Raw genomic sequence first — 22789 nt, forward strand, 5'->3', positions numbered from 1 at the left:
CCTCCTCCTCCCCCGTTCCCCGGACCGATGGCAGTCTGTGGGAGGAGCGGGAATGGAGCCGGGCCAGGTGGGAAGGCAGAGAGGGTTGGGGGATGGCAGGAGTGGGATCACTGGGAGTGACTGGGCTGTACTGGGATCATACTGGGAGCAGCTCCTTTGTGACTGAGTTATACTGGGATCATACTGGGATGATACTGGGAGTGAGTAGGAGCAGCGCGATGGCTCCAGCGCTGGGGCTGGGGTCGCTGCTGGGGGCGGCGAGTGGGGAGTGGGACCTCCGGCAGCGGGACCCTGAACGGGACCGGGAGCCCCCTGCTCCCCTTATCCTGCACAGGGACCCCCCTGAATCCCCTATTTCTGGACATCAGGACCCCCTGCTCCCCTTTTCCCGGTCATCCCATGTCTTCCAGCTTCCAGATTTCCCGTGTGCTTGACCCTGGCATGCCCTGGAACGCCTTGGACCCCCATTTCTGCCTTTCCCAGCCCCCAGCCCCAGCTTTCTGCAAAACCAGAGACCCCTGAAGTCCCTCTTCCCGAATATCCCGGGTTTCCCCAGCCTGTGATCCTCCCGTTTTGGGAAACGCTGGACTCCCCTTTCCGGGGCTCAAGGACCCCCTGGAACTCCCTCCTACCTCTCCCAGTCCTTGCCCCTCATTTCCTTGGCCCTGAGACCCTCCTGACCCCCCATTCCTGAGAACTGAGACACCCTTTTACCCCTTTGCCCAGCACTGAGACCCCCCTGCACCCCCTTATCCAGCACCAACTCAACCTTTTCCCTGCCACCCCACCTTTCCCAGCCCCCAGAGCCACCCTTTTCCTTGAGTCTGGGACCCCTGGGCCCCCATTCCTGCATTTCCCAGCCCCCAGCCCCTCCTTTCCTCACCCCGAGGAGCCCTGGCACCCCCTTTGCTGGACACAGGATTTCCTGGACACCCCATCCCACCTCTCCCAGTGCCTGCCCTCCCCTTTCCTTGACTCTGAGCCCCTGAACCTCCTTCCAAGCTCTCCCAGCTCTTCAAGTCCCTCCTTTTCTTGGCCTGTTGAGCCCCCTGGATACCCAAACTCTTCCATTCAGTCCCCCCAGCTCCCCCAAATCTCTGTGTCCCCCCAGTGTCCCACTGCCTGCAGTACCTGGAAGCGGCGCTGTCAGAGCCCGGCCCAGGGGTCCCCCAGTCCTTGATTGTGGGCGGGACCCCCTGTGAGCGCTGGGACAGCGAGCGGGGCCGGATGGAGCTGCAGAGAGTGGGGATGGCAGCGGGAGCTGAGCTGGGACACTGGGATAGGCTGAGCTGGGATATTGGGATAGGCAGAGCTGGGATATTGGGATAGGCAGAGCTGGGATATTGGGATAGCCAGTGCCAGGATATTGGGATAGGCAGAGCTGGGACATTGGGATAGGCAGAGCTGGGACATTGGGATAGGCAGAGCTGGGACATTGGGATAGGCAGAGCCGGGATATTGGGATAGCTGAGCCGGCTCAAGGACAGGAACCAGCACGTGGCCGACAGTGACCTGGAGACGGGGCTGGTGCAAGCAGAGCCAGGGGTGACTAGAGGGAGCCAGGGGCTGGGCTGGGATCTTTGGGAATGGAGGACTCTGACGGGCTGGGATGGGATCTGTGGGGCTGGAATGGGAATCCAGGGAGTTCCAAGGGGCTCTGTGGGGCTGGGACACATCTCCATGGCTCCATTCTCCCCTCCTTCCCAGGTCTCCACACAGTGCAGGTGGTTTCCAGCTGTGACCTCCTGTCCAATGGAGCATCCCTGGATCCCACTGGTACGGCTCCGACGGGTGGGATTTCATCTTCTTCCAGCTGGGATCCGGGAGCTTTGCAGTGTCCGTTGGTGCCACCTGGATCACCCAGAGGTGCTGGGAATCCAAAGGGATCACGGTGGAGCAGATGAAGCATTACCTGGGACACAGCAGTGTGGAAGATCTCCCAAAATACATCAGATACGGTTGGGAGGCTGTGGAGCACAAAGGTGGGTGTGGGAGAGGGAGGGGAATTCCTATGGGAATGCTGGAATTCTGGAATGGGGGACTTTGGAATGCAGGAATTCCCATGGAATGTCCATGGCTGGATCTCACTCTCATTCCAGTTAGGTGAGAATTGGATGGATCTCCCCTCCAAGGGAGATCCTCCCCTCCGACTGCCATGAGAATTCTATGACAAAGTGATTTGAATTGATGACCAATGCACAGACAGCAGTGAAATGAGAAGCAATCCCTGCTGGGATTCCATGGGACACAAATCCCAGTCCTGTCCCCAGGCCGGCTCTGTTGTGCCCGTGGCAGCGCCAGGGGAGTGCCCTGTCCCTGCCCTGAGCCCAGCACGAGCCTTTCCTTGGGTGTTCTCTGCCCTGCCCGGGGCAGGAGGGCACTGCCGCAGCGGCTTTGGTGGCCCCGGGCACCCGACCGGGCTGCAGCCCCTGCAGGGCTCCTTGGGAATGTCCAAGAGCAAAGCTTCAAGCAAACAACAGTTTCTGGAGGGGCTTCTCCCCCTTGGCCTGTGCTGGGAGCCCAAGGGCGATATCGCGGGCACAACAGCTCAGAGTGCTGGAGCTCAGTGTCCCTCGGCCAGGCCGTGTTCCCTGGCTGTGCCCTGTCCCTGAGCTGTCCCCTGTCCCTCGGCCATCCCCTGTCCCTCGGCCGTCCCCTGTCCTCGGCTGTCCCCTGTCCCTCAGCTGTCCCCTGTCCCTTGGCTGTCCCCTGTCCCTTGGCTGTCCCCTGTCCCTCGGCTTGTCCCCTGTCCCTCAGCTCTGTGGGACCAGGGGTGGCAGCAGGACCTGGGGCAGTCCTGGGGGAGAACAACCCTGAGCCCCAGCTGGGCCAGTTCCCCCAGTTCCACCCGGGGGAGGGACCCAGGTCACTCCCAGCATGGGCCCTGTGGCTCCCAGTCACCCCCAGTATGATCCCAGTCACTTTCAGTGACACTCAGTATGATCCCAGTACCAGCCCAGTCACTCCCATTATGATCCCACTATGATCCCAGCATGGTCCCAGGTGTTCCCATTCAGTCCCAGCATGGTTCCAGCTGCTCCCAGTACAGTTTGAGTCACTTCCAGATACTCCCAGTATTCTTCCTTTATGCTTCCTCTGTGATCCCAGTCACTGCCAGTCTCTCCCAGTATATCCCAGTGTCCCCCAGTGTCCTTCCACTCACTCCCAGTTGCTCCCAGTAGCTTCCAACAGGATTCCAGTTGCTCACAGCCATTCCCAGTCAATTCCAGCATTATTACAGTCACTCCCTGTATATCCCAGTTGCCATCAGCATAGTCACAGTCATTACCAGTCACAGCCACTTGGCCCAGTAAGGTCCCAGTTCCCACCAGTGTGATCCCAGTCACTCCAGAACTTTGGAAAAGCATGAAATATATGTCAATTACAAATGGAATTGATTTAATTTCTTTATTCAGTACTAATTTGTTATTACAAACAAAAACATGTTTCTGGGCTGAAGCTGTCACACACTGCAAAGATTTTTTGGTTGCTTTATTATTTAAAGGCTGTCCAGAGCCTGTGGAGCAGCCCGGCTCCCTGCCCCTCTGCCCACAGGGGTGCAGCACTGTGAGCTCCCCCAGGAGCCACAAGAGCACTGGCAGAAGGGCAGAGCATCCTCAGAAGTGACCCCAGCACTGCACAGTTCTCACTGCTCTGCTCCTGCACAGACTCGGGATGGCCAAATCCCCCCAGGCTGCGCATTCCACCGCAGGGCCCCCATTCCCCTGGGGAGCAGCCCAGGCCCAGTTTGGCTCTGGGATGGGGTGATGAATCCTGTCCCAGGAAGAGGCAGCCAGGGCCGGGCTGCTGCCGCTTGCTGCTCCAAGTGCCTCCTTCCAGCCGGGCTCTGGGGGTGCTGAGGCTGCTCTGGGCTCTGCCAGGGCTCTGCTGGGCTCAGCTCTCGGCCACGCTGGGCCCGCTGCCCCTCACATTGCTCCAGGCACCTGAATCCCACCGGGAAAGAAGGGAAACTTGCAAGGGAGTTGAGGTTTAAGAGAGTTTTTATTCAAAAATTCCTAGGTAGCACAAGAAAAAGCTGTCCTCAAGTGCTTCATCTCCACTGCACCCACATGTCCTGCCTGCTCCTGCCAGCTCTTGCTCTCCAGTTGCTCCTCAGAGGCCACGAGGGGCTGGCAAAGCCCCTGAGCAGGCACCATGGACAGGTTTGAAATGGTAAGTTCAATTGATCTTCAACTAGTCAGTTTGGTAGTAGAATTAACCTTTCCTCAAAATATAGCCTCTGCTTGCCCATTTTGAAAACACTCACATAGTGTGAATTTGCCTTATCTTGTATGTGTTATGTTTACCTGAAAAACCTTTTGAAGAGAAAAACACATTTACTGTTTATTATGTCTTTCACGTTTCCTAAGGACATCTGGCTGGTTTTGGTATGTTCTGTTACTGCAGGCATCAGGCCCAGTGCTTGCAGTCTAATTGAAGATGTGTTTCATGGAAAAGAATAGAAGAATCTACCACAGAGAGCGAAGGGTAATGGTGGAAAATAATTCTCTTTGGCCTATTACTTGTGGTCCTTGTAAACCCACTTTGCAAGGGCTGGGTTTGCAAGCTGCAGGTTGAAGTACAGTGAGTTTGTCTGGATAATGCTGTAGCCCCATCTCAGCAGATGCAGAAAGGGGCCAGAATCTGGCATTTGGAGTGTGAATTTGGGGTGCTGGCCTTGCCCCAAAGGAGAGGCAGGATGTTCCCTGCAGGGTCTGCATGGAGCAGACAGAAGAGATGGGCAAGTGTTTGCAGGGCCCCTGGGAGGGGATCTTGGGGTTCCTGTCAGCAGGATCCTTGTGCAGCTCAGGCTGGGCTGGGCAGCAGCTCCATCTGCAGCTTCCATGTGCTGCTGCAGCAGCTGCTGCTGGGGACCCTGAGGGAAGAGGCCCCGGCAGGGATGGAAATGCTGCAGGGACAGCTCCAGCCAGGGCCAGCAATGAGCTTTGCCTTCCTGCCTGGGGAAATGAGGCTCCTCTAGTGCAAGAGGAGGCAAAGACAAAATCAAGTTCAGCACTTCAAGGAACACTGTAGAAAACTGGAAGCCTCTCCAAATGTCACACACATGCATCTGTTAGCTCTTCAGTGTCGGTTCTTGTAAGAAGACTTTCCAGTTTTGCCTTGGATCTGAGATTGCAGGGCCCACAGCTGGGCTTCAGAGTTCAAGTGATTTTTATTTTCCAGGTTTTTACACAGAGCTCTGAATTGGGCATCTCTTGCTGTTTTTTCGGCTCAGAACCATGAGAAAGGTTCTGTGCTCCTGTGAGCCACATCTTGAAGGGTGGTTGGCAACCCTGGAATCCTCTGAGAAAGCACTTGATTGACTTCAGGGCCAGGCTGGAAAGCTCAGCCTGAGGAAAGAACTGTTCCAGATGCCTCTGTCCATGTCCAGCTCCTCCCAGCTGAGTCCCTGAACACACAGGGTGCTTTATAGGCATTTCTTTTCCCTTCCTGTTCACTTGGAGATGCTTTTGCCATCCTTTAGAGAAACATCTGACCAGGCCCTGCCCCCATTCCATTTTATTCCCTCCACTTTGGAGTTGGCCTGCTGGGTTGGACATGGAAATTGGTGATGTTGCCCTGTTCTTTCCTCCAGCTGTCAATTTTAGCTTGTATGAAACACTGCAAATGGCTTTGTTTCTCTGGTGGGGAAGATGTGAGGTGGAGATAACAGGATTTGTTTTCATGAACCTTGTGATAATAAAGAAAAATGTGGTGTGGAAAAATTTTGGTGTGGTGCTGGGATTTGAGGGTTTATTTTTTTGTTATTATTATTTTTTGTATTTATTAGTATTACTTCTAATTGTTAAGACTATTAAATCCTAGACATTATTACCAATGGCTGGATGTCACTCACTGGGAACATTACCTCCTCCTCCCACTGGGATTAATCTGTACAGTCTGTTTCAAGTTGTCAGTGGATTCTAAAGATGGAAGTTCCCATTAATGGTGGATTTGGTGTGGTTTAGAGCTGAGGAAGGGTCTCCTCCTCTCCTAGAGGTGCCTCCAGCCTGCTTTGCCACCACATCTGTTTGTGGCCCCTCACGGCTGCCCTACCCTGGGGACATGGTGGGACACCCGTCCTGTCAGGGCTGAGGCTCCTCATGGCCCAGCACAACCCCACATTGCCCCTCACATCCCCTCACATCCCCTCACAGCCCCTCACATCCCTCACATCCCCTCACGGCCCCTCACATCCCCTCACATCCCCTCACATCCCTCACATCCCCTCACGGCCCCTCAGCCCCAGGCGCGCGGCTCCTCCCAAAGGAGAAGGGGTCGGACCCTGCTTGTTCTCCTTTTATTTCGCTCCCTTCACAGCCACCAGTCAAGAAAGGCTGAAATGGAGCCTTTCCCCAGCGCTCCCCTCGGGGTTAATCGCGGCTGCAGCTCTGTGCTGCCGCTGGCCCCAGCGCCAACATCCCCGCAGCCCCGCAGGCCTTTGCTGTCCCCCCGTGTCCATTCGCTGTCCCCGAGTCCCGCCCGGCTCTGGCAGCAGCAGCAGCCGCAGCGCAGCGGGCGCCGGCCCGGCCCAGCCGCGGCTCCCGGCCAGGAGCAGCAGCAGCGCCGGCCCCTTCCCCCCTGCTCCTGCCTCGCCTGCCAAGGGCCTTTTCCAGCTGGACTCTGCACTGCAGCAGCCATCACCCACACACAGCCCTGACTGCCCAGGGCCCGCCTGGGCTGCCCTCAGCAGCCTCCAGAGAAAGAAAGGCTCGGCTTCCAGCGCTCTTTGCAGCGCTCTTTGACTCACCCTCAGGTGACAGCAGCAGGCTGCTCTTGCCTTTGCCTCGGCAATTGGAGATGGCGCCTGCTCTTGCACCCTTCTGGCTGCCACCTGAATTTGAGCAGCTCAACTGCAATTGCCTTTTTCCATCATTGCTACCCACTGTGCTTTTGTGACAGTGAACTCAGGATTTTTGTGGCAGGCACCATGATAAGAAGAGACTGAAATGCTCCCAAGTCCCTGGGCACTGAGTCGAGGGGAATTAAAGCCACACAGGCCACGTTTGCAGAGCTCCAACACAGCCCTGATGCTGCTGCTGCTGAAATCAAATCAACTTACAGAGGCCATCACAGAAATTGCCCTCTGGAGTGTCAAATAAAAGGAAAAAAAAAAACAACAGGAGAAAGACAAACCTCAACTTCTTCACTCGCTTCATTGCTTCCTCTGAACAGCAGAAAATGGGAATGCCCAGAGGTATTTGCAGCTGCTGCTGATCCCAGCTGCAGCTCAGCCCTGTGCAGAGTCCCAGCAGGAAGCTGAGCCCAGCCCGGGGAGCTCACACAGTGTCAGGGAGATTCTTTCTCTGAATTCACTCAGCCTTGCATTCCCCAGCTACGCCTGGTTACCACCTCCTGTTTTCTTGGCTTAGAACAGCAACAGTGAAACCTTACCAATGGCACAACTGCCCAGTTCACAAGGAAAAGGACAGAGAAATTGTAAAGTTCTCCAGACATTTGTCCTGCTTTGCTGGAAAAGTCGTGCTGCACTCACAGGATGGAAATCCAAGAGAAGCTGGAGTTGCTGGCCCATCTTGTGACAGAAGCTGGACCTCGTTCTCCATGAAAGGTTCTTGGAAAGAGCAGCTGGGACTGTGGAGAAGATTGCTGGAAAACGGAAACAGCTTTCCAGAAGTGAAATGAAAATGAAAGAAACAAACCAAGCTGTTTTCCTCTATTTCTTTCTATGCTTCCCTTTTCCATGTTGCACTACTTGTCCATGCCATTAATTCCAAAGGGATGTCACCTCGAAGATTGGTGACTTAGTGAGTTTTAGACACTCTAAAGTACCATGGGCTGTACACACAGTTTGCCTTCCCCTGTTTTTGTTGTCAAGCAATGCTGGAGACATAAGTGTAGTGCTTGGGTCGGGCACGAATCCTGCAGGCAGGGAATGTGCCCCGGCAGTGTGTGTGCCTGAGCAGGGACAATGCAGAGCAGCAAGCGAGGGGATTCCTCTGGCACCGCGCAGGAGTCAGGACTCTGGGTCTGGGCTGCACAGGGCCAAGTTCCCGTGTTTGGACAGGCTCAGGGGCTGCCCCCGGGGCGCGCGGGGCTCGGCCGTGGAACGGACACGCGGACAAACGGCCCCGGGGCTTCGGCGGCAGCGGCGGCAGCGACTCTACAGAGTCTACGAACTCTGCGACCCTCCCCATCTCTCGTTCCTCCTCTCCCTCTCCCTCTCCCACATTCCTGCACTCTCTCCCGGTGTCCCTTTCCCGGTCTCCCCAGCCCCTCTCGGTGTCCCCGTCCCGGCCTTTCCTTCTCCCCTGCCGGGCCGGGCCATGCCCCCGGCCCGCCCCCGGCCCGGGCGGGGCTGCCCCGGCCCCGTCCCCGGGCGTCCCCCCGCGGTCTCGCCTGGGCCCGGCTCTGGCCGTGCTGGCGGTGGCGCTGCTGGGCAGGGATCAGTGCCTGGGGCTGGGGCGGCATCGCCGCCCTTTGGCTGCGCCTGGGCCGGGCACGGCCTCGGCCCCGGTGCCGACCCCGAGCCCGGCGCCGCCTCCTCCCGGGCCCCGCGGAGGACACACGCGGCGCGGCCGCTCCCGCCGCCTCCGCTGCGGCTTCCCCGGCCCGAGCTCCGCCGCTCGGCAGCGCAGCCGCCGGCCCCGAACCGCCGGGGCCCGGCGCGGGTGGGGATGCCCGGCCCGGGCCGCTCGGGGGGCGCTCGGGGGCCGTGTCTGGCCCCGGGCCGAGCGCTGACGGCCGCGTGTCGCCCGCAGGGAAGGCGCAGGAGGCCCTGCAGGACCGGTACCGGCTGGGTTCGCTGCTGGGGCGCGGAGGATTCGGCAGCGTCTACTCGGGGACACGAGTGTCGGACGGCGCCCCGGTGAGCGGCGGGGCCGGGGGCGGGCGGAGGAGGCGGAGGGCGGAGCAGGAGGAGAAGATCGGACCGCAGCGGGGCGGTCGGTGAGCTTAGCCCGCTGCTGTCCCTTGCTCGCAGGTGGCCATCAAATGCGTGCCGCGGGATCGCATCCGGCTCTGGGGCGAGCTGGTGAGTGAGCGGGGCCAGCGGCAGAAGCCGGGCCGTGCCGGGCGGCGAGGAGCCGGGGCCCGGCAGGGTGGGAGCCGCCGGGAGCCGTGCAGGGAGAGCGGGCCTGGGCTGAGCGGGGCGCCCAGAGCAGCCGGGGCTGGCTGAGGGCTCCCAGAGCCCCGGCACGGCCTCAGCCCCACTGACGGCATCGTGCTCCTCCCGCAGCCCAACGGCGCCCGTGCGCCCCTGGAGATCGTGCTGCTGGACAAGGTGTCCGCTGGCTGTGCTGGTGTCATTCAGCTCCTGGAGTGGCTTTATCTCCGCAACAGCTTCTTGTTGGTGCTGGAGCGTCCGGAGCGGTGCCAGGACCTGTCGGCTTTCCTGGCAGAGCGGAGGTTCCTGCCGGAGGAGGAGGCGCGGGCGCTGTTCCGCCAGGTGCTGGAGGCCGTGCGGCACTGCACCAGCTGCGGGGTCCTGCGCAGGGACATCAAGCCCGAGAACATCCGGCTCGACTTGGCCACCGGAGAGCTCAAACTCATCGACTTTGGCTGTGGCGCCTTCTGTTGCCTTCAGGTAGAAGGCTAGCGACCTGGTTTCAAAGGACAGCATGGTGGCTGAGCCTCACCCCAGCCGCTCGGGCCATAGACAAACGCTGACACCAATATGGTGGATGGTCAAAATGGCGATTTACTAGCTTGTATCTTGGGGTTAAATACTCGAAGGGGTTTCCTACGTCACAAAGGGATGGTGGGTCTTAGTAGTTAGTAGGGAATGGAAATCTACCGAAGTTAGAGGGGAGTTGCATACCTCAGAGGGACATTTTTTGCTTATCTCTATGGACAAGGCTGTGGATGAGGGGGAGGAAGAGCCCTAGCTGCCTTCCCGTTACATTCCGAAATCTTCCGCGGCGCCTGTGTCCTTGCCTGCCACATCTCCCCCCCCCTTACGATAAATGAAGCAATTATAATTCTAGGCACTAAAATAAGGTACAAAGCAGTAACTTAATAAGAGGAAAGGGTTTGGGAAACTTGGGTGGGTTTTGCAAAGCAAATTAGAAAAACTTCGCAACTGGCAGTGTTTGCAGTTTGGTTTACAGCATTTGTTGGTGGGTTACAAACAGAATGTTCGCCCGTTCTAAGTGGGTCTGAACAAATGAGACTAGCTTGTTCAGCAGGCATGGTCCAAAGGTAAGAGCTAAAAGGAGCATTGCCAGTGGACCTATTAGGGTGGTGAGCCACGGTGATTGGTTGAACCAGGACTCGAACCAACCCTGTTGGGCTTCCCTGTCTCTCTTTCTCTGGGCCAGTCTATCTCGGAGTTCTGCCGTGGAGTCTCTAACGACTCCTGTGTGATCAGCATAAAAACAGCATTCTTCTTTCAAGGCGGCACACAGGCCTCCTTGTTGCATGAACAGGAGGTCCAGTCCGCGTCGGTTTTGCAGCACAACCTCAGAGAGGGATGAGACAGATTTCTCCAGGAAGGAGATGGACTTCTCGATGCGTTGCAGGTCCTCGTCCACGGTGACCTGCAGTTGAGAGAGGCTTTGGTTCTGGGTGATGAGGGCTGAAATACCTGTGCCCGCCCATGTTGCTCCCAACCCGAGCAGCATGGCGATGGTGATGCCTGTCAGCAGCTCTCTCTTCAGGAGCCGGTGGCCGGGGTCCTCAAAGTGGAGATACATGTCCTCTTTCCTGTGGCACAGAAGCCTGGGAACGATCAGGACCTGTACACAAAAGTCTGCAGAATCGTTAAATTTGGGAAGGTACACACAGAGACTCACGGCTGTCAGATGGCACACCCACATTCCCGGCTGGGATGGGACCATCCATTTTCGGGGTCCTCTCAGGGGTGTGATCGCCTCGGTACAGATGTTCCCCCTTCGCCTCGCCAGAGTCGCGTTGCCGAAGCATACGCCTTGGCCGGTGACACAGCTTACAGTGATTCTTCTCTGGGGGTGTCCGCGTTACAGGGGCATCCCACGAACATGTCCTGCAAACAGAAACTTACAGATTTCATTAGTGTCATTCTGAAGGTCAGGCTTGATTGCATGGTCAGGGCCACCCAGGGGTCCCGCTCTGGGGCAACCCCTGCTGGCCCTGTGGCACAGGCACGGCTTGCGGCGGCAGTGGATACGAGGGTGCCGCTGTCGGTGTTGCAAAGCTCTGTAAATGTGTCGCTGTCGGGGGTGCAAAATCGGCTGTCCCTTGTGGGGGCATGGGGTATGAGGGTTCCCCGCCCCACTGGGGGTTGGCATAGGTGGGCTGCCTTGCGTTCACAGCGGGAGGAGGCTGGGTGCGGCCTGCATGCCCCCTCCCTTCCCCGTTTCCCTGGGGCCGGGACGTGCAGTCCTTGACAAGGTGCCTTTTCCTCCCTCAGCCCCAGCAGGGCCCTCTCGCACGGGTTTGAAGCAGGGGCACCGCCGGGGATGGCTGTGCTGTCTGGGGACAGCTCATTGTGATGTGGCCTGCCTGACCACATTTGAAGCATGCTATGGCACTGGTTAGGGTGCAGACGGCTGCTTGGATGGGTGTCAGGTGCTCCTCTTCTACTACATGTTTGATCATGTCAGCCAGGCTGGCTCCGGCCGGCAAGGAACGCAAAATGCCCTTCCATTCTTGTTTGAAAACAATCATTCCTGCCCCATCAAATATCATGCGACCTATTTGTTTTATATCAAAAGGAAGCAAGTCGTCATTGCCAAAAAGGCCGTCCACGAGGGTGGAGACCATGGCTGAATTCAACCCTTTCTCCGAGATTGCTTTGACAATTGCCTGTATGTCTTTGGGATTTATTGGAGTATAGGTTCTCTGCTGGTTCCCTTCTGGACCGGTAACTCTCACAGGGAAGGCTCGCACTGAGGTCGTGGGGGCCCACTCGGCACAAGCTATCTTTATCTTCCCCCAGTCAGTGAACTGGGCTGGCTCATATTGTGAACCCTTTCCGAAATGGTCCAAAGCTTTATTCGTTTTCGCTTTAAACCGCATCGGCTTTTCCCTTTCCGTTTCTGAGTCCCATACAGCTTCCGTCAGCTCTCCCGAGCTGCTGGACTCAGAGTCGGAAGCGGACTGCCAGCGCACTTCCAGGCTGCGGTGCCGTTTTGTGCGGCTCCGGCCCCGCCCCTCCCTCCGGGGGTGGTGCCGCTCCCGGCCCCTGGGCTTGCCCTGCCTCCCGCGGGGGGAGGTCTCTCCCTTAAATGGAAGCAGCGCCGAGCGCGGCTCCCGATTGGGCATGCGCTCTCTGCTGCTCTCCCGCGCACGCGCGTTTGCAAAAGCCCGCTGTTCTGGGCTGAGCGGGTGCTCTCTGCCACTCCCCCGTGCATATGCACCTGTGGAGAGCCGCGGCGCCGGTTTGAGCGTGCACTCCCTCTCTCTCTGCTGCGCGTACGCGTCGGCAGAAGCCTGCGACTCCTGACTGATCCCGCGCTTATGCTCCCTCTTCCCCGTCTTTTTCCCGCGCATGCACATCAGCAAACACCTGCCGCTCCGGACTCGTCCCGCCAAGGATGGCTGCGCCTCGCCCCTCCCTCTGGGGCTTGGCGCTATGTTCAGGCGCGCACGGCGGCGGCAGCGCCGCTCGCGCCTCTTCCAAAGCCGCGTTTTCAGCGTTTCTGGCTTTTTCCGCCAGCTCCCCCCAGAAAACCCGCACGCACTGCTGCGCTTCCAGCACCGAATCGCTGGCTGGCAGCGAAGGGACAGATGGGGGTCCTGCGGGCTCCCAGGGAGGCTCCGCGGGGGGGTGGGGACCCGGCGGTTCCGGCGGGAGAGTCGGGGGGTTTTCTGGTGGCACCGTGGGTTTTGAACTTGGGCTCGGGGGGGGGGGGAAGCGTGCCCGGCTCCCGCGAATCCCCGCCCTCGGGCAGACTGCCCTCAGAGGTGGTTTGCGTTGCCGCTCCTATCCCCAGGTTGGGCGTAGCTAGCAAACGCACACGCACGGCACTCCAGGTTTGCAAAGCCTGCACGACTTTCCCCCAAGCTTTAAGGTTTTTGCCTGAGGATTTAATGTCCTCGTCTAGAGCTGTGGTGCATTTGTTCCGCACCTCTGGATGTAAAACATCCATGGGTCTACTAATGACCCCAAATTCCATGAGCTTTGCAACAGCAAGATAAAAATCTCTGAACATGCAGTCAATTCCCCACTGCTCGTAAATCTGACTTACGACCTTTGCCATGGCTTTCATCCTTGGCTGGTCCGGCGGCGTCCCGCCCACCAGAGACGGTCCCACCGCTCTGGCCGCTGTTCTTTGTCCAAGCGAACCCCGATCCCCCGGTGGTTTCTTCCCGGGTTTCGGCACCAGAATGTTGCCTTCAGGTAGAAGGCTGGCGACCTGGTCTCAAAGGACAGCACGGTGGCTGAGCCTCACCCCAGCCGCTCGGGCCATAGACAAACGCTGACACCAATATGGTGGATGGTCAAAATGGCGATTTATTAGCTTGTATCTTGGGGTTAAATACTCGAAGGGGTTTTGCTACGTCACAAAGGGATGGTGGGTCTTAGTAGTTAGTAGGGAATGGAAATCTACCGAAGTTAGAGGGGAGTTGCATACCTCAGAGGGACATTTTTTGCTTATCTCTATGGACAAGGCTGTGGATGAGGGGGAGGAAGAGTCCCAGCTGCCTTCCCGTTACATTCCGAAATCTTCCGCGGCGCCTGTGTCCTTGCCTGTCACAGCCTTCCTCCAAGACACAGCCTACACCCAGTTGGCAGGTGAGCCCCCTCAGGGGATGTTCCTGGGCATCTCCTGGCCCAGCCTGGCTGTAGCACCGGGCCTTCCCCCTCTTGCTGCTGGCAACAGCATGATTTCTTGAGACAAGTTCCTTTTGGCTGGGGGTGGGAGGGGGCCAGCCCCCACATGCCCAGGGATGCTGGGGCCAGGCTCTAGGAGTAGCAGCATCCCCTGATGAACTGTGTCTGTGTCCCACAGGAACCCTGTCCTACAGCCCACCAGAGTGGATCCACCAGCAGCGCTACCACGGCAAGGCAGCAACGATCTGGTCCCTGGGCCTCCTGCTGTACCACCTGGTCATGGGGAAGCACCCGTTCAGGAGGGGCCAGCAGATCATCTGGGGCCGCATCTTGTTCCCACGATGGCTCTCTCCAGGTGGATCCTCATCTCTGGGCACAGGGGAATACCAGTGCTGGGAGACAGCAGCAGCCTCATGAGCACCCTGCTCTGGCAGCTGCTGGGGAGGGGGCACATGTCCTGCTCTGCTGCCCTCCTCCAAACAGACAATACATCAGGAAGTTTAGGCACAGCTCTGGGCACACCCAGCATGGCCTGGGCATGGGAATGGGGGGCCAAAGCAGACGAGATCCTTCTCCAAGTGACTCGTGGATTCTGGTTTGTCTCTTCAGAGTGCCAGGATGTCATTAAGAGGTGTTTGTCCATGCAACCCTTGGACAGGCCATCCTTAGAAGACCTCTTCAGTGATCCTTGGCTGCAGGGTGTTCATCTGCCCTAGAAGATGGGAGAGGTCCATGTGCACAATTGGATCCAAAACCTGGCAGGTAACAGCTCCACACATCTCATGGCAATCAGTGCTAAAGAAGAGCAGACTGGTTTTGTCCTGCCTGTAGCTCTGAGCAGGGATCATCAGATGGGAACATCTGTGCTGCAGCTTAGCTGGAGACCTGCTTCAGCAAGCACTGGTGGCCACCATCCATCCTAGTTTTTCTTGTCCTGCTTCCTTGATGGCTGGGGCCCTGGGCAGAACAGTGACAGCCTGCTCTGGCCCCCAGGGAAGGAGGAGGCCCTGGAGAAGCTCTGTCAGGTGGGGCTGCTGCTGGAGACACCAAGGACAACCTCAGGGATGACAATCTCTTCCTCCACCTGGTCAGCAGCAGCTGAAGATGATGGAGTTTGATTCTGGCACCTTCTTCAGAGACACGCTCCATGCCCAATCTGCAGGTGAGTCCACAGCCAGGGGGATGCTCCCAGATCTGGGCATGGCACGGCCTGGCCGGGCACCAAAGGTTCCTCCCTTTGCTGGGCCGGAGGCAACAAATCCTTCCCTGGGCTGTCCAGCTGCTTTTTGGCTCTGGGCAGCTGCTGAGGGGCTGGATGTGGCATGGCTGGCTGCAGGCTGGGCGCATGTGCTGCCCTCCTGCTCTGCCCCCAAGGGCAGCAGTGATGGGGAGGTTTGGGCCCAGCTCTGAGCATGGCCAGCACAGCCTGGGCACTGCAGGCGGCTGGGACAAGGGCACAGGAGCCTTCAGCTGATGGGCAGTTTCTGGTTTCTGTCCTTGCAGCCGGGCTCTGCGGGTGCTGAGGCTGCTCTGGGCTCTGCCAGGGCTCTGCTGGGCTCAGCCCTGGGCACGGCTGGGCTCGCTCTGCCCTCACATTGCTCTGACAGCTTTGCAGCACACCAGCCCCTTCTGAGCACAGCGCCTGAGCTTTCTGCTTTGGCAGCTGAGTGAGACTCTCCTGCTGGCCCAGAGATTGCAGGTAGGGATCCACATCCAATTGGCAAGAACCCAAACACTCCACAGTCCCAGCTGAATGCCTGGATCTTCACGGGATGTTTTGTCTGTCCCACTCTTCCTTCCTTTTTGGCTGGAATTGTGCAATTGCCCTTTCTTCCTCCTCTAGGAGTGCCACAACTGAGCAAAACCTGGCGAGTGGATGGTGTTCCTAAGGCAGTGCAGTCTGGAGCTGATGGATGAAGAATTAATTGCCCTTCTGCACCTCGAAACCAGAGCAACAAGCTGTAAGTGGGATTTTGTGTCTTTAAAAATCTCTGAAAACTTCCAAGGGAATGTGCAGCTCCTTCACAGGGTGAGAAGGAAGGTCATCTTCCAAAGCATTTGGAGTTTGACAAAATTTAGATTCCCAGTCCTGCTTAGATCTGGTGGGGCACGGCAATTTCCTATTCTTTCTACCACAATTTAAAATAATACTGGAAACAAACTGCAAAATCTTTTTAAACGGCTGCTGAGGTCAGTAGGATGGATCCATGCCATCAACACATTTACAAAGTAAATAACTGAGATCTCATTTTAAAAAGATCAGTTATCTCTTTATGCAGTTACTAAGTATTTTTCACTACAGATTTGGGATTTGTTTTTATCTTTCTCAAATTATTTTTTTCTTTTCTTTTAATAGAAAAACTTTCCTAAGAAAGGATTGTCCTTTGCTGCTGGTTCCCGTGTGGAGCAGCTCCCTTCCCGCTGGCTGAGCTGCTCAGGCACAGCCCGGCAGCTCCTGGCCCTGCAGGGCTGAGGCTTTTCCCCGGTGCTGGGCACAGACTGATGGAGCAGCACTGCTGAACACGGGCACACACAGAGGGAGCAGAAGCAGCTGCCTTTGCCCACCTGCAGCTCCAGGGCCCAAACTCTGAGCACACAGGGCTGGAAGGGACTGGCAGCTCCCTGTTTGCTGTGCTGCCCCACTTGTGCCCAGCCCAGCTCTGCAGCCCTGGGCTTTGTGCAAGGAACAAAGGTGAGGACTCCTTCTCCATGTGCAGCTTCCAGGTGGAAAAGGCTGCTGTGAGCAGGCAGCTCCAAGGGCAGAGAAAGGAGGGTCCCCACCACTGGATCTGTGCCACTTCCACTGTCCTGGGCAGCAGCCACTGAGCCCAGGGGAACAGAGGGCACAGCAAGAGGGACAAAACCAGGCAAGGTCAGAGCCTGGGAGGAGCCAGAGCTGGGAGCAGGAACAGCTGCTCCATTGCACTCTTGGAGAAAGCTCTGGGCTGTTTCTGAGCGCTGAAAGGCGTGAAGGGCAGAGAGGAGGCCACAGCAAACAATGCTCCTGTTTCCACACCCTCCTCTCTCAGTGTCCCAGAAGGAATTGCATGAACTGTGTTCTTCTCTCGGAGTCGTCTCGTTCAGCATGAGCAGCTTTGCACGAGGAGCTGAAGGAGCTGAAGCCTTAGGCCACAAGAGCTGAGCAAGAGGGAACTTTTTGACCAAAGTAATGCTGCTAACATGGACCTGACTGAATGCAGCAGATAAAATCATGGAAATATAGAATCCTTCCTGTTGGAAAAGACCTCTGAGCTCATCCAGTCCAAGTTTTAAGCCAGCAGTGTCAAGCCCAGCACTAAACCCTGAAGGGCCGAGGCCTGGACAAGAGGCCTGAGTGAGGCCTGAACAACGGGCCCTGAGCCAAAGGTGACCTCTGGATGAACCTTCCAACCAAAGGGTATCTTTGTATCTGCTCCTTAACAAAATATGCATGGTCATTAGCCTTGTACTAGATGTATCCACTCCTTAGTGAAACAGGTCATGATCTTTCTGTATTTAGAAGCCAGACAAGGCCATGAAATCTGACATCTGGCCTTGTCTGGGGCTGTATGGTCAAAGGCGACTCCCTTGGTTCCTCCCTGGGTCCTGGCCAGGCTTTGGGAGGGACCCAAGAGGAGGATGAAACCACATGTTCCTGCACTAGAAGTGCTGTCAGTTTGTTTATTCAGCTCTGTCAAAGTTGGGCCCTCCCACAGCCAGGCTGGAGCCTCACCTGTGGCTGGAGGCACCTGCAGGAATTCCCAGTGTCCGGGAGTGGCTCTGCAGTCCTTGGCTGTGACAGCTTCCCCCAGCTGATGTGTGGGTGTGGGTGATGGGAAAGTCTGAGGGGAACTGGTGATGGATCTTTCTTCATCACTGTGGGCAGTCTTTGGTAGTGACGACTGGGGGCATTGCTGAGCTGCTCCTTTTGTGCTCCTTTGCTGCTTTGAACTGTAGGAAATGACACTGATTCCTTCAGGGGGTGTCTGTGTCTTTGGTGCTGACCCTGCCCACTGGTCAAACAAAATTGGCATCGTTTGGCCAGAGCAGCACAAAATGTCACTTTTTCAATCTAAATGGGAGGAATCAATCCTATCTGAAATTGCCAGATGGGAAGCCCTTCCCCAGAGTTCTCTGGCTCTGGAGTGGGCTGAGGTGGGAACAGATTTTTGACAGGGGCCACTGCATTAGAGGGTGTAAAGTGTCCCACCCTGGCTCTAAAATGGCTCACTGCTCAGCCTGGGTGGGGACCACAGTGGTCGTTAAAAAGGAGAAACTAGATGCCGTAAAAACCCTGGTACAGGAACAACTGGTTCAAGGACACATAGAGCCATCTATGAGCCCTTGGAACACCCCAGTATTTGTTATAAAAATGAAATCTGGATAGTGGAGGTTACTCCATGAGCTGAAAAAAATCCATTCTGTGATGGAGAGAACGGGCACGTTGCAGCCTGGTCTGCCATCTCCTGCAGTGATTCCTGCCTCTTGGGACACCCTGACTGTGGACTTAAAGGACTGTTTGTTCACTCTTCCATTGCACCCCGAGGACACCCCAAATTTGCCTTTACCCTGCCTTCTATCAATAACACTGCACCAGTGCAAGGTTCTCAATGGAAAGTACTTCCCCAAAACAGGGGAAACAGCCCCACAGTCTGTCAGGGCTGTGCTGCTCAGGTACTCTCATCAGTGAGAGAACCATTTCCAGGAGCATACTGTTCCCATGACATGACTGACATTTTGATTGCAACCCAAAGCAAAAATGAACTCTCCCTGATTCAGCCAAGCCTGTTGCAAGCATTAAAAACATTTGAACTGCAAGCAGCACCAGAGAAAGTGCAGCAGCAACCAGCCTGGAAATATTTGAGACTCAAAATAATGGACCAGACTTTACAGCCACAAACAATTCCATTTTCAACCAAAATTCTAACTCTAAACAACGCACAAAAACTCTTGGGTACCATCAGCTGGGTCAGACCTTACCTAGGACTGACCAACTCTCAATGAGCACCTTTATTTGACCTCCTAATGGGTGATTCTGAATTAACTTCCCCCAGAAAATTAAACCCAGACGCAAAAGCTGCTCTCCAAACAGCAGAGCAAGCTATCACAAACAGACAAGTCCACAGGACATGCCCAGAGGTGTGTATCACTGTGTTTATTCTCATTGTTAATTTTCATCCTACTGGTATTACTGGACAGTGGAATACACACTGGCCTGATCCTTTGCACATTCTAAAATGAATGTTTCTACCTCATCGACCAAAAAAGATGACACCCACTGTCTTTGAACTAATTGCACAGTTAATTATCAAATGTTGTCCCAGGTGTTTACAATTGAATGCTAGAGCTCCTTCAAGAATTATCTTGTGTCTGTGACTCAAGAGCAATTGGAATGGTGTTTGCTGACAGTACAGCCCTGCCAAGTGCTTTGCAAGGACACTGGAAGGCTTTGGGTACCTGCCAGACGTGTCCGTCCTGCCTTAGGTCCTGTCCAAGAGCACAAGCAGCATTCTCCTGAGGGCCCTCAGCAGACGCTGTGGAGCCGTGTGTGGAACAGGGACAGAAACAGCTTCTTCACCCACCTCATGGGGATCTGGGACTCTTCAAGTGACAGCTCATTGAAGGGTTCTATTTGTTTACAAACTGTTGTTCTGTTTACAAGGTGTTTTTTTCTGTTTAAGAACTGTTTTTCTGTTAATTGTTTTTTCTCCCATTTTTCAAAGTTGAATGTTTCCTTGTTTCAGTGTTAAGCTCCAATTTGTACCCATAAGCAGTTAACCTGTACCATGCTAGCCTGTTGCCATGAATTTTCCTGGTTTGCTGAGTGTTCATATTAAAGGAGAAACGTGCAGTTTCTCACGCTGGTGAATTGTAAACACAGGACCATGTTTTGTAAATATTGGCAATGTTATGAATACTTTCTCCAAGAGAAGGGGAGGTTGAATGATAGCCTCCGTGACCAATGTGACAGGAGAGGTGGCGATACCCTTCTCCAATCCATGGTCACCTTGCCACAGATATATAATGGAAAAATAAACTAAGGGCAGGGTCTTCTGCCCTGCTGCTGTTGATGCACCCAGATCTGTGTCCCCAGTCTGTTTTCCTGGTTGGGCCTCCACGGTGATAACCGGTGCCCAACGTGGTCAAGTTGCAAGCTAGTGAGGAAAGAAAAAAGAAGAAAAAAAAAAATCTGCCTTCTACAGCTGCAAAAAGAAGAAACCCACGATGTTCTCAGAGGAACGATTGATGATGGAACTGCTCCACTCCTTTTTGTTGTCCTGTGATGCTGACTTGACCAGGAAACACGTGAGAGAATTGTTTAGCTGGGGAAAGAAACTTGGAATTTTTTATAGTGCTGAAAAAGCACTCTCAATCGACCCATGGAAAACCCTGGGGGAAAAACTTTTTTTATCCGTTCTGAACGGAAATATGAGAGCTAGCGCTCTCCTAGGGACCTGGGGAACAGTCTTCCCACTTCTAAAAGAGGCTGGAGAGGACTTTGAAGTTGATTCTGGGCTTTCGACAGGAAGCAGGACTGGCTCCCCTGCGAGCTGCGTCGCTTCTGACGAGGATTGCTCTGATGCAGGGTTAGAGCTGATGCAGGAGATCCCAGCCCCCATGTCGGGGGTTGGGCGTGGCCAGCGCGGGTCTCGGAAGGGCTGCGGGACTTTTGTGAGCCTTTTTGCTGGGCCACTGTGCCCAGGCGGTGCCGCTGGCGCGCGCGCGCCGCATCCGCCTGTGTCGCGCTGTGCCTGAGCGGTTCAACGCCGCTCCCGCCGCTCCGCCGGCCCTGCTCCCCGCCCCTCACGGGCCCGGCGTGCCGCGGCGGGCGTGCCGCGGCAACCCCCCTGCTGTCCGCCGCCGCTGGGGGGTCTGCCCTGCAGCTGCCGCGCGGAGCCGCGCCGCCTCGGGCCCCCTGCGGGGAGCTGGGGGGGCCGCCGTGCACGCCGCCCCCGGCGCTGCCGGTGCCGCCCCCTGCCGCCATCTCCCCGGCCCGCCCCGCCCCGCCGCGACCTGCTTCGCGCAGGATTCGGCAGGCGAGAGCGGCGGGGACGGCCCCTCCTTGCCCCGTCCCCCCGCCGCGCCAAATGCTGTGCGCGGGGTCGCCGCCGCCAGCGGTCCGTGCGGTGCCCGCAGCGGAGCCGCCGCCGCCGCCCACCGCACCAAGCCCCGCCCCACGCGTCCGGTGCCGGTCCGGTGCCGCGGGGGGAGGGCTGGGCGCAACGCTGCCCGCTGCTGCGGGGCCACCCGCGATGGACAGCCCCCCCGCGCCGCCGCGCGGCCCCGCCGCATGCCCCCTCCGTTCAGAGGGGCTGGGGCCGAGCGCTGGAGCCGCAGAGCTGCTGCTGGCTCTGGACCCGGCCACCGACCCATCGGCTGGCCAGGCGGGAGCTGAAAGCTGTGGCCGATCGGCCACGCCCCCCTGCCCAGCGCGACAATCGCCCCCCCGCTCAGAGAGGAGTCTGAGCGAGTCACTGTTCCCCGCCCGCCCCCCCTACGGGCCTGGGTCGGCTGTGGGGGATGATAACGGGGCAAAAGCGTTGTCTGATGTGCACGCTTTTCCTGTCGTGAAATCGGATGAGGTTTTTAGTCCTGCATCCCAGGTGAATCAGGCTGCTGACCTAACAGAGCTGCTGCCTGAAGATGCAGCTTTGCCCGAGCCAGTTCAGGGACCTGTGGGCTTGGTTCCACAGCATCATAGCCATGATGACCCATCATGGGCAGTCCCGTTTCCCTTATCAAGGGACGTGGCAGAAAATAATACAAGCTTCACTGAGGCAATTCAATGGATCAGTGCAGAATTTGAGAATCTGATCTTTCCTTATGTAATAAGAGGTTTTGCAACAGTGATGCTTGAAGCTCAACAGGTTTTTACCTTTGAAAGAAATTGGAAATTCCTAGCTGGACAAATGGCTGTCGTAAATAGCCACCTGCCTCGAGATGATCCCTTGTTTGGGGTCGGAGCTGACCTACTTATGGGGAGGAGTCAATATGCTTGCCCTGATGTGCAAGCTGGCCTTTATCGCACTGTCTTAGATTCGTGCAGATACATAGGGATATCTGCATTGATAAAAACCAAGTTATCCTTCTCCCCAAAGCAAGACTTCTCAGATATAGCACAGAAGCCAGGTGAACCTTTTCATCGACTTATAGTGCGTCTGATGGATTTTTTAGAGATGAGAGTCCAGGATAGCACTTTAAGAATGATAATTTTGGAGCAATTAGCAAGAAGCCATGCTAATTCTGCTTGCCAGAGGCTCCTGGAAACCATTCCAGAGACTTCTACTGTCCTGGAGATGGTCCAGACCTGTGCAGTTCTAAACACCTGTGATTCTATGGTGATGACCCCAACGGCTGCTTCACAGCCGGCTGAACAGAGGCAGAATGCTGGACATGAGACACAGGCAGATATTCAGCCTAGTGGAGAACAGGAAAAGGAGGCACAGAAAGTGACTCCCTTGTTTTTCTGCGCACAATGTGGGGGTCCAGACCATACTGCAGAAACATGCGAGGCAGTGGGTCATGCTGAGCCCACGCCAAGCCCGAAAACTCGGAGGCAAAGAAAAAGACGAAGACGTCAGGGGGACGAAACAGTTTCCCAAGCTCTAGAACAAGAGCAAAATTCTCTGGCTGGTGTACAGCCATCATCTCAAGTGTAGGAAGTGTTGATGTTGCCACATAGCTATGGTCAGTTTTCCTTGGACCTTGCAGTGGGTTTCTACGTCCACATCCTATGTTGCATGCATTCTTTGAGAAAAAGTCAATTGCTCAATTTGTGTTTTCTAAGTTCTCTATCCTCAGGTTCTGCGATCCATGCTAAGAAGGCGGCCGCTGAAAGTCTGCTGAGCTGCCTCAGGTGCATTGGTCTGATCCTGTTTGATCCTGAAACCTTGTGCACCCTGTGCCACCCTAGTGCCACCCATCACAGAAGCCTCTTCGAGATCTGATTGACACGGACACGGACTGGCATCTTCTCTTTTCCTATATGGCCTCCATAGAGACTTTGGATCCTGTGGAGCTGCTGGACAAGGACAGACTGAAGCAGTGTGATGCTGAGAGCCAGCAGACTGTTAATCATGGACTCAGAGGAATTGT

General features: G+C 56.2%; 3 protein-coding genes and 1 long non-coding RNA gene across 9 annotated transcripts in view; 3 read left to right on the plus strand and 1 right to left on the minus strand.

The window, feature by feature from the left end:
- LOC134562705 (zinc finger protein 239-like) overlaps window positions 1-22789 on the plus strand; it is a 281290-nt gene that overhangs the window by 85219 nt on the left and 173282 nt on the right. The gene's annotated exons all lie outside the window — the stretch shown is intronic.
- LOC134562703 (zinc finger protein 883-like) overlaps window positions 1-22789 on the minus strand; it is a 191106-nt gene that overhangs the window by 20701 nt on the left and 147616 nt on the right. The window lies entirely within an intron of this gene.
- Window positions 3-6134, plus strand: LOC134562748 (uncharacterized). Of its 2 annotated transcripts, XR_010083253.1 has the most exons (4): window positions 3-67; window positions 1708-1982; window positions 4021-4173; window positions 4408-6133. It is a non-coding gene; the product is annotated as an uncharacterized LOC134562748 (long non-coding RNA). The 2 variants fall into 2 exon arrangements; XR_010083252.1 differs by having other exon boundaries at window positions 4021-6134.
- On the plus strand, window positions 6236-15675 carry LOC134562697 (serine/threonine-protein kinase pim-2-like). 2 transcript variants are annotated; one of them, XM_063420207.1, is made up of 8 exons: window positions 6236-8827; window positions 8942-8992; window positions 9197-9544; window positions 13552-13675; window positions 13893-14069; window positions 14324-14476; window positions 14708-14876; window positions 15218-15516. In XM_063420207.1, the coding sequence occupies exons 1-6, from the start codon at window positions 7931-7933 to the stop codon at window positions 14428-14430; spliced, it is 1704 nt and encodes a 567-aa protein (XP_063276277.1). In that variant the 5' UTR covers window positions 6236-7930; the 3' UTR covers window positions 14431-14476; window positions 14708-14876; window positions 15218-15516. The 2 variants fall into 2 exon arrangements, with proteins under 2 accessions (XP_063276277.1, XP_063276276.1); XM_063420206.1 differs by lacking the exon at window positions 15218-15516 and adding an exon at window positions 15558-15675 and having other exon boundaries at window positions 6261-8827.

This window comes from Prinia subflava, chromosome 30 (genome assembly GCF_021018805.1).
Source record: "Prinia subflava isolate CZ2003 ecotype Zambia chromosome 30, Cam_Psub_1.2, whole genome shotgun sequence".
NCBI lineage: Eukaryota > Metazoa > Chordata > Aves > Passeriformes > Cisticolidae > Prinia > Prinia subflava.